The 15,756-nt window shown below is 35.5% G+C and overlaps 1 protein-coding gene across 1 annotated transcript in view; it reads left to right on the forward strand.

The window, feature by feature from the left end:
- LOC114334111 (uncharacterized) overlaps window positions 1–15,756 on the forward strand; it is a 758,790-nt gene that overhangs the window by 224,240 nt on the left and 518,794 nt on the right. Inside the window, exon 2 of the mRNA XM_050650127.1 lies at window positions 107–312. Coding sequence (XP_050506084.1) covers window positions 107–312 — 206 coding nt within the window. The remainder of the gene's footprint in view (window positions 1–106; window positions 313–15,756) is intronic.

Here is a 15,756-nt window from a genome sequence, read left to right on the forward strand (position 1 = left end):
CAAAAAATAAGTAGTTAGAGCTACCGTAAATAACAATTAGACATTACCATATAAATTGAACTCGCCATTAAAGTAAAATACTCTGAATTGTTTATTATTGTTTCAGACGTGCGTGCACTTAGGAACATGCAGATCCGAGTGCCGGAAGCTGTTAAAAGGGGAGATTCGGTAACGTTAGTATGCGACTACGACTTGGAATCTGCCGCTTTGTATACTATCAAATGGTATAGGGACGACGAGGAATTTTACAGATTTGTGCCCAAGGAGTCACCGCCCTCGCAAGCATTCACCGTTTCGCACGTTAACGTTGACGTGAGTAGTTTTCTTGAATTTGTTAACATTATGTGTGGGTCATTTGAGGGATCGTATCTATATTTCAATAGCATTTATATCGTGAAACAGTGACAAGGATGAAAATAGTGGTTTGTCTTTTAGAAACTGGTAATATTTTATTTTACAGACCGACAAGTTCAGTTTATTTATAGAGAAATATATAAATAATATATTTTAATTCAGATAAAAGGGTTACAATGAATACTGTATACAGGCAGAACTACGACAACATTTTTGAAAAAAACAGCGAGAGGTCAATTTTTGACTAAAGGGGGACATATTTTCCGATATTGTGTACTATTTTACTTGTATCTCTAAACCAGGGTAAGAATCACCCAACATTTTTTAATGGCAATATAAATTAGTCTTTACTTTTAAACGCGAAAAACGCGACAAATGGCGCCCAACGTGGGGCCGAATAAAAATACTTCTATTAATTATGGGAGCCATCGTTTATGCTCTGCTTAGCTCAGTCTCTCAAGTTGTGAGTACATATTTTCTTAGTATCAAAAATATGAACAATGAAGATCTAAATTGGGGCAAATAAAACAATAACTTAACTAACCGTTTTTATTTTTCATTAAAAATATTATAAAATGATAGGTATTCAATGAGCAAATCTTGCTGAATGTTTAACAATTTAAATATGCTAAACTTATTATGTTATGGCAATGCGTTTAGTATGTGGCTTCTTGATGTAGGATGTGAGTTAAACTGCTCGTTAAAGTGGTTGGTTTAGTTGGTAATTTTAGACCTGGTCTTAGATATTGGCCATCAGGTCTACAACAGCTGCAGATAGTGGATGTTGTTGCTGATTTTACTCGTGATGGTATCGCCGGAGATGAAGGAGGCTTCAGGAGATTCTCTGAAAAGGAGAGGCGGTTACTTAATAATTATTCCAAAAAATTAGAGTACAATCCCTGATTTAGAGAGACAGGATAGTACCCCACCGTATTATGCTTTACATGTTCGTCAAAATTTAGACCAAAAATTTTCCACGGCTTTTCTTAGAAGGAGAGCTAGCATCAAAATGACCTCCTAGGTCACCAGATTTGTCTTTACACGTGCGTGCACTTAGGAACATGCAGATCCGAGTGACGGAAGCTGTTAAAAGGGGAGATTCGGTAACGTTAGTATGCGACTACGACTTGGAATCTGCCGCTTTGTATACTATCAAATGGTATAGGGACGACGAGGAATTTTACAGATTTGTGCCCAAGGAGTCACCGCCCTCGCAAGCATTCACCGTTTCGCACGTTAACGTTGACGTGAGGAGTTTTCTTGAATTTGTTATCACTATGTAGGAGTCATTTGAGGGATCGTATTTATATTTCAATAGCATTTAGATCGTAAAACAGTGACAAGGATGAAAATTGTGGTTTGTCATTTAGAAACTGGTAATATTTTATTTTACATACCTACAAGTTCAGTTTGTTTATAGATAAATATATAACTAATACATTATGATTCAGATAAAAGGGTTACCATGAATATTATATACAGGCAGAACTACGACAACATTTTTGAAAAACCTAGCGAAAGGTCAATTTTTGACTAAAAGGGGACATATTTTTCGGTACTGTGTACTATTTTACTTGTATCTCTAAACGAGGGTAAACATTTTTTAATGGCAATATAAATTAGTCCTTACTTTTAAACGCGCCAAACGCGACAAATGGCACCCAACGTAGGGCGCCAATAATAATACTTCTATTAACTATGAGAGCCATCGTTTATGCTCTGCCTAGCTCAGTCTTTCAAGTTGTAAGTACGTATTGTCGTAGTATCAAAAATATTAAAAATAAAGATCTAAATTGGGGCAGATAAACCAATAACTTAACTAACCGTTTTTATTCTTCATTAAAAATATAATAAAATGATAGGTATTCAACGAGCAAATCTGGCCGAATGTTTAACAATTTAAATATACTACACTTATGTTATGGCAATGCTTTTGGTATGTGGCTTCTTGATGTAGGATGTGAGTTGAACTGCTCGTTAAAGTGGTTGGTTTAGTTGGTAATTTTAGACCTCGGCTTAGATATTGGCCATCAAGTCTACTAGAGCTGCAGATGGTGGATGTTGTTGCTCATTTTACTCGTGATTGCATCGCCGGCGATGGAGAAGGCTTCAGGAGATCCTCTGAAAAGGAGAGGCGGTTACTTATTAATTATTTCAAAAAATTAGAATGCAAACTCTGTTTTAGAGAGATAGAATAGTACCCTTCCGTATTATGCTTTACTTGTTCGTCAACATTTAGATGGCACATATATGGCTCCTGATGGGAGACCAATAAGTTTATAGGTCTGGATCCCGCGTATGAAAAAAAAGTTGATTAATAGCAAGCTGAAAATTTGTTAATAGCTTAAGGGTGTCTAGTCGAATAAACTTTGATATGTGTGAACACTGGAACAGGGGTAGTTTTAATTGTGGAACAGGTTAAAAATTTGGAACGGTCACAGCACGAAAACGGCACATTTATTTTGTCCGACAGAACAGACTTAAACTCTTCGAACAGAGATTAAACTCTCATGCAAAAATCAGACTGCTATTTATCACCAAATGGGCGTTTTAATGAGTGGAACATGTAGAATATGTCAAATGACAGGAAGTATGACAGGTAATAAATAGCAGTCTGATTTTTTCATGAGAGTTTAATCTCTGTTCGGAGAGTTTAAGTCTGTTCTGTCGGACAAAATAAATGTGTCGTTTTCGTGCTGTGACCGTTCCAAATTTTTAACCTGTTCCACAATTAAAACTACCCCTGTTTCATTGTTCCCATATATCAAAGTTTATTCGACTAGACACCCTTAAGCTATTAACAAATTTTCAGCTTGCTATTAATTAACTTTTTTTTCATACGCGGGATCCAGACCTATTAGAAACCGGCAGAGGTGCTTGCTGCACTCTCTGATTGGACTAGAATGTGGTGCGGCTTTATCTTCGTTTTGCAACGAGATTGAAAACGGTTATTCATTTTTGATTTACATGTTTACTCTGATTGGAGTACGAAGGGAACCATTCTCGTTGGAACTTTACCGCGCTGAATAGATGGGACGTGAATTATAAATTATAAAATTATCTCATCTTCCTTAGTCTCAGCATCCGCATGGCTTGCAAATTGTAGAAGCGTCGGAGGTGTAACCAGAGAAGATTCCCCTTGTTTTCAGTCTGGTGGGATGTAGAGTAACATTATGTTGTTTTATATGCCATCAGAGTGAAAACTTCGTCTTTTGCTGGCAGTTGCCGCTAGGGCATCTGTGCCATTTCGTTCGTTGCAATCCGTAACTGCACGCCGGGGTTTGTTTTGGTTGGATCAGTGAGAGCAGCATGTGTGCCTCCTGATGAGAGAATAATAAGTTTCGAAACCGGTAGAGTTGCTTGCTGCACTCTCTGATTGGACTAGAATATGGTTCAGCTGTATTTTCGTTTTGCAACGAAATTGAAAATGGTTATTCATTTTTAAAATAATAGGTGTTCAATGAGCAAATTTTATTTATTTTACAAAAACAATTATTTTTCAAACCAAAATATTAATTTTAAAAACAAAATAGATTTCCGACTCCGGCAATCCAACCCGAATCGAATGGGTGAGAGCCAGGAGCCAGGTGTCCTAAATACTAAGCTATTATGGATGTAAGTCACGGAGATAAATATTTGACATAATATAAGTTGTAGGGTTTTTCCATCTACTTTCAAATTTTATCTTTTTTGCCTTAAAGCTCCGGTTTTGGGCCAGCTGATACGTAATTTGTTAATAAGCCTTGAAACTCCTAACTAAATAATAAAAACAGCCTTGGTTAAATGTTCCGGTCAAATTTGACACTATCTCCGGGGCTAATAGTTTTTATTTGTAAACAACTTTTCATAATAGCAATTAAAATACGTAAATAAACAAATTTTTTATTATGATAATGCTCGTATTCTCAGCAAAATCAATAAACTTTTAGATACAGACTTTAATTTTGTTGACATTTTAAATTATTAAATTGGTATACATATACATATAGGTCTGTATAATAAAAATGTAAAGTATTCGAATTTTATATCTACACTGTACTACCCCTAATGACCTCCTGTGGATGCTGTAAACGTTTCAATCAAAAAATAGTGAAATTCTATTAATAAATGAATATAAAATTATATTTGTGAGTGTATTTCACCCCTAATGTCAGAGAAATCCCAATATTTTTCCAATGCTTTCATCTGGAAAATATTTTATACTTTATCTCCTTTAATCTGACACACCATTTAGACACAAATCCTAAGTAATCTTTTCAAAACGGTAAAAGCATTAGGGAAAAAAAACTTTAACTTCGTGAAAAAAAAACCTGATTGGATATAAAATTTGTTAGCAGGGAATGTATGATGGTAGTTCTTTTAAATGTAATGTTTATATGAGATTAGCCACAGTTGATTGTAATGACAACTACATTTTACATAAAAAGATTTGACGATAATCTAAACGATATCCACCCCGAAAATATCTTTTGAAAAATGATTATTAGAGAAAACAAAATGTATTTAAAAAACGCATAACATATGAATATAAGATACTAATGAGGTTTAACGTACTTGCTTATGATTTTTTTTTGACATCCATTTTATTGCAATCTATTTTATAAAAAATAATAAACAATACATATAAGTTTTAAGAATGTGACACAGTCAGTATTCACCCAGTGGTGAATACCTAAAAGAGTACAATAATGATTGAATCAGTACAGTTAGTAATAAATTAATTTGAATAGTAATACAATAGTAATTAATAAGTGGGAATGATTAGTTAGTGTTGAGGTCAAGAGTGTCTATTCTTTTTAGTCTTCTGTTCTATAGGAGTATCAGGAGATTGGTGACCAATATGTTTAGGGTGAACCTGTAGTCTATTGTGGTACTTGGAGCACAGAGAAACAATTTCTTCTTTGACGGTTTGGACTTGGAGATCCCTATGTACTCGTATATTATCGTTGGAAATGTACCAAGGAGCTTGGCACAGTTGCCTTAGAACTTTTGATTGAAAGCGCTGTATCTTGAGTAAATTTGATTCACTGGCAGTTTCCCCGATTTGGATGCTATACGTCCAGATGGGTTTCAGTACACTTTTGTAGATCAAAAGTTTATTGTCTAGACTTAGGCGTGATTTTTGATTCATGAACCAGTACATCTTTCTACAAACGAGTCCCAGTTGCAGTCGTTTGTTCCAAATATGCTTTTGCCATGTTAGGCGGCTGTCTAGGTAAATCCCCAAGTATTTGACGTCACTTCTTACATATTGGCAGTGGTGTGTTGTTAAAGGTTACAGCTGGATTGATCCCCTTCCTTAGTGTAAATGTAATGTGTGTTGACTTGGAGCTATTAACTTTGACTCTACACAGTTTAAACCATATTTCAAGTCTATTTAAGTGATTTTGTAGTATCTGTGAAGCTAGGGTCGGATTTTCGTGGCAAGCCATTAGGACAGTATCATCAGCATATGTTGCAATTGTTGTACGATCTGAAGTTGGTATATCTGCTGTGAACAGGAGGTACAGTGTGGGTCCAAGGACACTTCCTTGGCGTACGCCAGAGTGGATGGGATGTAGAGTAGTGAGGGCCTTCCCTAGTTTTATCTGATACGATCTGCTGGTGAGGTATGATTGTAGGAGCATGCAGATTGGATGAGGCAATTGTCTTTTAAGTTTTGATATTAGACCTTTATGCCATACCTTGTCGAAATCTTGGGAGACATCCAGGAAGGCTGCTGTACAATATTTCTTGTTCTCGAGTGCATCTCTTGCGGTTTTCTTCTCTTCCCATCTCTTGAAGGCAGAAGGCTAATAGGACGATAGGATGAAGGTTGGGTTGTGTCTTTGTTGGGTTTATGAATTAGAATGATTTGTGCTACCTTCCATTGGGAGGGGAAGTAGCACAATCTTAGGACAGCATTGTGTATGTACATTAGTAGCTTTATTGCTTCTCCAGGTAGTTATTTGAGAATTAGTCCTGTTATCAGGTCATATCCAGGTGCTTTTTTGTATTTAGGTTTTTGATAACTTCTTCAATTTCGGTAATTTTAATTTTTCTGGTAGGAAGACACATCTGGTAGGGTTCATGTGCTATATCTGTAAAAATTTTCTCTTCGTTCTCTGGAACCTCTCTCTGGTGCGATTGGAAAACTGAAGATATTCAGCGAAGGTGTTAGCCCTCTTTTCGTCACTTCGAGACCACTTGCTTTTGATATTGTAGGCTACAGCCATGCTTTGCCTGAAAAGATATGAAGGGAGATGTTTTATGCCCTATAATACATCAAATTAATAATTTTATTGTTCTGTATATTTATGCATTATTTCTATGCGTTTTGCGATTTTGTGTTTAAGAGTGTTTGCTACTTATCAGTTTTTAACCTTCCGATGACCAATTTTTTTTTGCTACACGGATGACCAACGGGGGTAAAAAATGAACCCAGGTCAAAAATGACCTGGAATGAATGTTTTCAGCATTTAAATATTCATCTAACAATACATCCTCGTTTTCTGATATTATTTCATCTTCTATAAGTATGTTCCAACCAACAGTCAAACTATAGTTCTGGATCCCGCGTAGGAAAAAAAAGTTGATTAATAGCAAGCTGCAAATTTGTTAATAGCTTAAGAGTGTCTAGTCGAACAAACTTTGATATATGGGAACACTGGAACAGGGGAAGTTTTAATTGTGGAACAGGTTAAAAATTTGGAACGGTCAGACCACGAAAACGGCACATTTATTTTGTCCGACAGAATATACTTAAACTCTCCGAACAGAGATTAAACTCTCATGCAAAAATCAGACTGCTATTTATCACCACATGGGCGTTTTAATGAGTGGAACATGTAGAATATGTCAAATGACAGGAATTATGACAGGTGATAAATAGCAGTCTGATTTTTGCATGAGAGTTTAATCTCTGTTCGGAGAGTTTAAGTCTGTTCTGTCGGACAAAATAAATGTGCCGTTTTCGTAATCTGACCTTTCCAAATTTTTAACCTGTTCCACAACTAAAACTGCCCGTGTTACAGTGTTCCCATATATCAAAGTTTATCCGACTAGACACCCTTAAGCTATTAACAAATTTTCAGCTTGCTATTAATCAACTTTTTTTCATACGCGGGATCCAGACCTACTAGTCAGAAATTGTCAGCAAACAGTTGGTCAGTGCAAGAACATAATGCAGTCATATATGCTATTCTTTCTACTCGTATTGGTCGACTATTCACTGATAGTTTCTGACTGGTTTGACCGCTAGTTGGAACAAGCCTTATATCATCATAAAAATCGCTAGCAGTAACAATTTCCTGTAACTCAGCCTCAGTAAGGTATTTGCGGGATATATCTTATATGTACACAAAATACTAAGTAGCTATAATAATATATGCCAGGAAATAATAATAATGACTAACTGTAGCAGACAGGAATGTCATGATTCTTACATAACAGGCACTGTAACCAGAAAGAAGATGATTTTCTGTTGGAGTGAAGGCACAGAGAGTGATAAACTCCAACAGAAGTAGGAAAAAGAAGATCTACTTAATGTAGCCAAAGGAACAACAATATGGCTTCTGCGTTGAAGAAGCTGAAGTCTCAAATACTACTTTGCAGTAGTACTTGTATGGAAAGATGCTAAGACGAAGAGTATAGAATTGATATAGGACTGAAGATGAAAATTATGAATAGATAGATGTAACTTGAATAGCTAGCTCAATATGCAAGAGAATGGCCACTTGACACTCAAGGAAGGATTCGGCCAATTTGCACGGCTATTTCTGGCTGGACAATAAATTAAAGGAAATGTCAATGATGGCTAGAAAAGAAGATATTAAGACAATGTTCACAAAGTAGATAGGGTAAATATAATAATATAATGAAATTAGAATAGATTTTTGGGCGCCAGAAGAAGGATAACTGGGTTAACCCTCTTCCAGGTATTCTACGCTGCTATAGAGTATATTAAATTTGTAATAAAAGTATATTAAATGTACAAATATAAAGGAGTAATATGAGAAAAAAAAAATATGCACAATAAATATAAATTTATTAAATTTAACTACTAGATGTTCACAATCTCCGAGTTAAGACAAGTAACTAGTTTGTGACTCTAAAATGACAAAAAAAATGATACTAGTGAAAGTCAATTACAAAATTATCACACAAATGTGATCTAAGAATAATCTTAATAAGGTTAGAAAATCTGAAGAAGGGTACCTCTAATACAGAAAGTACAACTTACACCTAGGTTAGTAGAACCTTCACCAACTAATAATTGTACGTTTATAATACGTACACCTTAATTAAATACTACCTGATATCGTAAATAATATATAAATAACTCAATGTGAGTTGGACAGGCACAAGCCTTTATCGAATAAATAAACCTACGGTTGGATACAACAGATCCTTTTCTAACTCGTAGTTTATAATAATAATAGCAAGTGAAACCAGAAACGATTCTGAGGGAATCGAGTCCAGAAGTTTATAGGAATTTAATGAGTTAAAGTTAAAATAAAGTTAATAATTGAAATTTTGAATAATATCTGAAGTTAATTTTGAAAAATCTAATTCAACCTATACTAAAATAATGAAATGAGTTTAAATAATTATATAAAAATGGAAACCAGCATAAAAATAATCAAAATAGGAGTACCGACTACTATTGTAGGGGAAAATATCTGAGCTCAGAGATCTTTACCTTAGATATTGCAGAGTATTGGGGAACGCTATTAATTAAATAATGTTGTTAAGGAAAAAATACCATAAAATATAAAACAAGAAAAATGTGTGTGCAATTGAACTATAAAAATGTACTAAATATCACAAAAACAGTCTGTCTTTACTAATAGCACAGTAACTGTTCCCAAACAAACCCCTTTTACACAATCTTCGAGTTGATGTAATGAGCACCCAAGGGTGCTAACTCTCGCTAGCAGCTGTCCTGCTGGAGGTACAGGAGAGGAAGACTGGTAGAAAGCAGCTGAAGGTACTCAAGACTGGTGGAAAGCAGCTGGAGGTACTCAAACGAAAATGTGTGGAAATAATCCAGGCTGGTCGCCTAGTGATTGTTTCTCTCAGTGTGGTCTGGCCTTGGTGTGGTTGTTAGGTGACCTTAAGATTTCATGGTAGGTGCTAAAAAAAACACAGTGTGGTGTTACTACCAATCTCCCAATGTCAAAAAAAAGAAGCAAGAGATACGAGGAAGTGTTTTTATTCCTATGGGAATAAGAAGAAATAGGTCATTAAGTCCAAAAACTTGAATGACTAGACAGCTTGACCTTTTATCAAGTTGTTATCAGATGACCTTGGTCAAATAACACATGTAATTTCCAATTTAAATACAAAATATAATTACTGTGGAACAATATTTTATTATAATATATACACAGGTCTACAGATATATTATACAAGGATAAAATATAGTATGACTAGGCAATGGATACTTATAGGAGATCCGTAGACTTGAAAGGAATATAAAAAATTGAGTTTAAATTAGCTCTATTTTTCAACTGGAAGCACAAATTAACAACGAACATTCAATTATCTCTAGATGAGTTTGATCCATGAAAATAAACCATAAAAACCATGAAAACAGACTATGTGAAACTTAATTAGCAAATGTCAAGGACTTCCAAAATGGCTGAATAAAATAATTAATAAATGTGTATTTACCGGGGCGGAACTCATTGTATATAATATTCTCCAAAATTCTTCAACTTCACTGTTCACTGCTGGATAACTTCACTATAGTATTTATGGTAATCTTTAATACATTTGGAACTTTGAATTATAGGTGAATAATTTCGTTCAAACGACCCCGCTACCTAGACCGTACACTGGAGAACAATGACCCGTTCACGGCCTTCAGTTACCAGCTGAAGTTCTTCGTACCCCTCTCCTAATCATTAACTGTCAACGCGAGGGAACCAAGGTTGCCACGTTTAAATGTGACATCAGTAAGCATTTAACAATTATGTTTTTGCTTTACGTTGTATCTTAATAAGCATTGAAAGAAATTAATCCCGAAAATATTTAAATAATATTTTCAATGATTAAATATTATCTTCCCAACAATACTTGATTCTATAAGGGGCGGAACGCCACATTCCCCGTCGACTACGAAAAAAAAAATTTAATCGAATATTTTTTTTTTTCCAAAGTATTAAACTAAAGTAGTGGTAGTGTATCATTCCCCGCTGATTCGCAAGATTACAAATAATCACAACTAATAATCAAGGGAAGGTAGGATGGTCACTGCAGCAAATAACAGAAATTGCAATATGTGACCCGAAGTCCTAGTAAAAGTGACTGGTTTTTTTTTCTTAAAAGCCAAACAACCTAAAGATGAGACATAATTTATAATGACAAATAAGTGTCGAATTGGCACTAAATCCAAAGTTGAACTATCCATGGACATCAGATTTATAATGGGTATATCCAAGGACGGACAACCAGGCAAAGGTGTGAGCCAATTCGTAGAATAACACAAGTAAATATACTAAAATAAGACCCAATAAATCAATAACTAGAATAAGTGAAGAATCGAACACTCAATCCTAAATTGAACTAGCAATGGACACCAGATTCGTAATAGCATATCCAGAGAAGAACAATCAGGAATATTTATGGAGCAATTCTCACCAATACCAAATAATATAAATACTAAACATACCAAAGGAATGCAAATACAGTAACCAAAATAAATGTGGAATCGGACACTCAATCCAAAGTCGGACTATCAATGGACACCAGATTCACAAAAGCATATCCAATGAAGAACGACCAGGAAGATTTATGGACCAATTCACATCAATACTAAATCATATAAATAAATAAGTGAAGAATCGGACACTTCATCCAAAATCGGACTATCAATGGACACCAGATTCACAAAAGCATATCCAAAGAAGAACGATCAGGAAGGTTTATGGACCAATTCTCACTAATACTAAGTAAATCAACTAAATTAGCTCTACATCTACCCTCATCCGGTAATGTGAGCCTATCTGAACTAAATAATAGCACTAAAGGATGAACTTATATAAGTTCTATGACTCCATGATAAAAAAAAATATGACGAGAATGAGCTACCAATTTTGAATAAAACTGCAGATTCATGCATTCTCGCATACATAGAATTATCCAGGAAATACTCCTGAATCTAAGCAACAACTGATGCCAAAGGTAAGAAGTGGTGATATACAAAAAAAAAATCAATCATTTGTCCAAGCAGGTTAATTACTAACATTCATGACTCTAAGTATCGGGAGAGTCCAAGCATCACTATACTATTATTAACCAAGAGACATAAAATAAACAAACTCATGTGGTAGTATACCTGGAATATTTGGACTAATTACACAAGAGTGGTTAGGACATGCTGCAGACATTCCCTGACCAGAAATATTATGATAGATAAACATCTGTCTACTCTTCAATGAAAGACATAGATTGCGAAATCGGATAGCAATGGCGCCTTGCTGAACTTCGAACCCACGTATTCACCTACTTTGAGCATCAACAGACTAGTGTCTAAGAAGAAATATGAAAGATTCAAGAATTCATAATATATACCTCTAAATTCCAACAAATTCCAGAATTATACTGTGGAGAAAGAAAGGATCTGAATTATTGTAATATCAGTGACAAATGTCAATAGAGTAACCCAATAACAAATTCACGACCACATCTTTCCAATATGGCAAGTCCAATAACATGATATAAAAGGATATATATAAAAAATAATAATAAGTAGATAAACAACTAACCAAAATATGACAACCTAAGATATGGCAGTGTAACATAGTTCCATCTGTATTAGCAAGAGTACCTGTATGGGCCTACATATCCAAATGTCTAATAATCAACAACCTTTTTTTTTGGTAAGAGGTTCAGTAAGCAAAACTAAAAGTACAAGTGAAGTTTATCAAACTTAGTAATACTACTGGCTGGATTAATACTTGAGAGTATTGATCCCTAATGATTAAAAATGAACTTCATAATACAAAAAAAATGATAACTCATATAAGTAGTATTACGTAATAATTCGGTACCTAGTACTTAAGAAGTGAGAAGTCATTAAACCATGCTGAAGGATGAAACTTGAACTATGGACGTGCACTATCGAGTGATTAAAAAATTAAAACTAATTCTAATCCATAATAAAAACGAACTAAGGGCAACCACAGGAAGGGATTAGCTCAACAACCCTGTTAAGCTAATCTTCTTCTGATGAAGTTGAATCAGCATCGTCCATGGTATTTTCAGGCAATAAATCCTTTACATGAAATTGACCAATTCGCTTATTAGTCGAATTGTCCTTTAATTCATAAATCAAAGGAGATACTACCCTTAATACAGTACATGGAACATATTTCTGGCAAAACTTTGCAGAAATGGCATCACCCTTACTGGATTTGACAAAATTGCGCTTTAAGACTCGATCACCAACAAAGAATCGCAGATCTCGTTTCCTCAAATTATAGTGCTGCTGGTTCCTTAGGTAAGAAGTTTTTAACTTCTTCCTAATGTCTGAGAAAATATGAGGTAACGTCTGGAGATCATCTAAGCGATGAAGTTTCTCAGATATTTGAGGAAGGTTTTCGGAATTGTCTGAAATTAATCCAAAATAATCACCTGATAACGCAACATTCCTACCAAAATTCAGATATGCTGGGGAGCACTGGGTCACCTCATGGACAGAAGTCCTTATGGCCTGAGCTATGGAATGGATATATTGATCCCAAGCTCGGTGATCCGGGTAGGTATAGGACCTTAGAGCTGTGACAATACTGCGATTTACTCTCTCAGTATGATTTGCTTGTGGATGGTAGGCAGCATTGTAAAAGGTCTTTTGAACCTTATATTTAGCTAAAAGATCTTTAAAGGCCTTTGATACAAACTGAGGACCATTGTCACACGACACAATTTGGGGAACACCATACACCAGAAAGACTTGTTCCTCCAAATATTTTAAAATTGCTGGAGTTGTGGCCTGACGAAGAGGACAAACTAAAGGAAATTTAGTGAAATAATCCACAACTACCAGGCAATAGGTATTACCCTTGTAGCTCCGAGGATACGGTCCAATGAGATCCATTGAGATCATCTGCCAAGGAAAATTGATGTTCCTGAAGGAACCCATAAGTCCCGCTTGTGGTAGGTTACTTGGTTTACAAGTAGCACAAACCATGCATTTAGAAATGTACCTTTTAATAGACTTCCGCATGCCAGGCCAATAATATAATTCGGCAATACGGTGATAAGTCTTATAGAAACCAAAATGACCAGCCGTAACTTCATCATGAAACATATGCAGAATATTTTCCCTATTTGGCGTAGGTACAACAATTTTCCACTCCGACATATTGGATAAGGACTCTATCGGACTTAAGATGTGTTTATACAGAACATTATTCTCTACCTTAAAATCAGGATATTTTTGTGGGTCCTGAGTAACCCTATCAATCATATTCTGATACCACGCATCAGGAGTTAAAGAAGACAGATCTAGAACATTAATATCATGGACACGTGAAAGAGCATCTGCGACCACTACCCCGTTTGCCTTTCTATGGACAATCTTATATGAATATGCAGCCAGTTTGCATATCCATCGAGAAAGCCTCTGAGAAGGGTTTTTCATATTATGAAGCCATACCAAGGAACTATGGTCAGTAATTATAGTGAAATTACGACCTTCCAGATAATAACGGAATGCTTCTAACCCATGGATGATAGCTAAAAGTTCTTTCTCTGTAGTTGAATAGTTTTTCTGGGCCTTATTCAACTTCTTACTAGTATACGCTATGGGGTGTTCAGAGCCATCTTTCAACTGAAATAATACGCCACCAGAAGCGGTATTAGAGCAATCTGTCATCAGATAAAAGTGCTCATCAAAATTAGGTGACATCATGACCGGAGCGCTCGTTAAAGCATCTTTAACGCGCCTAAAAGCTTCATCGGCCTCAGGAGTCCAAGTAATGGTCTGTCCCTTTTTCCTGTTCTTCAAAAGATCAGTAAGAGGTGACAACAAGGTAGAGTAGGACGGTACAAACCGGCGATAATAGCCACACATTCCCAATATCCTACGGACTTGGGTGGTGGTCTTAGGTATAGGAAAATTTTTGATAGCAACTATTTTCTCAGGATCAGTCCTTAGCCCCTGGTTATCCACAACATAACCCAAGAACTTAAGACTAGGTCGACAAAACTGACATTTATCCAGATTGACCGTTAGATTAGCTTCCTTAAGACGTAAAAATAACTTATCTAAAATTTCCATATGAAGGGAAAAATCAGGAGTGACAACCAAAATATCGTCCAAATAATAGAAAACATAGGGCTCTAACTGTGGACCAATGACTAAATCCATCAGACGACACATTGTCTGAGGAGCAGAAACAAGACCGAAAGGCATGGTGACAAACTGGAATAATCCTTTACCACTGACAGCAAAAGCAGTATATTTCTTGCTCTCTTCACTCAGTGGGATCTGTAAAAAGGCCTTAGACAAATCAATCGAAGAGATGTATTTGGCATTCTGAAGTTTGCTCAAAATCACGTCGATTCGGGGAATTGGATAAGCATCCCTGTTAGTGGTGATACTGTTTAGTTTTCGACCATCAAAGCAGATCCTGAAGGATCCATCCTTCTTCTTTGTTAACCAGAGTGGGGAACAATAGGACGACGTTGAATGTTCTATGATATTTAAAGCAAGCATCGAATCTACTTCTTTTTCTAAATCTGCCTGCCAGGCTTGAGGTATAGGATACTGATATAATCTGAACGGAGTAGGATTTCCCACCTCAATAGTGTGAGATATTAAAGACGTACGACCTAGTTTGTCTTTTGAAGAAAGAGTAGTAAATTTAGAGATCATGCTCTCTAATTGCCTTTGTTCAGAGCTAGATAAACTAGAAAAATCATGGATAGCACTAAGGGTAGATAAATTAAATTCAGATATGGAAAAAGAAAAATCAGAACAACTTAAGGTGCTATTGAAAGCATTGAAAAAGTCCATACCTAGAATTATAGAATTCTGCACAGAAGGAATAACATAAAATGTAATTTCTCTACATAAATCTGCCACGGTGATTTCAATTTGGAGTTTGCCCGTAATGGACTGAACTGTACCATCTGCAGTAGATACTTGCAAGGATGAAATGGGCATAATGGGAATACTAGAACTTTTCAATAAATTTAATGAATGTGCCCCTATCAGTGAAATATTAGAGCCACTATCTAACAAAGCTAAACACGATTGTCCTAAAATTTGAATAGGAAGATATGGCCTATTATCATTTTGTTTCCTAACTAATAATGAATTAATATCCAGATCTAAAGTATTTGGTTGTCTAGAACCGTTATATGGACCTAACCTAGACGTATCATCATCATTAACAAAACTAGAATCTAATA

This window comes from Diabrotica virgifera, chromosome 5, assembly GCF_917563875.1.
Source record: "Diabrotica virgifera virgifera chromosome 5, PGI_DIABVI_V3a".
NCBI classification, from domain to species: domain Eukaryota; kingdom Metazoa; phylum Arthropoda; class Insecta; order Coleoptera; family Chrysomelidae; genus Diabrotica; species Diabrotica virgifera.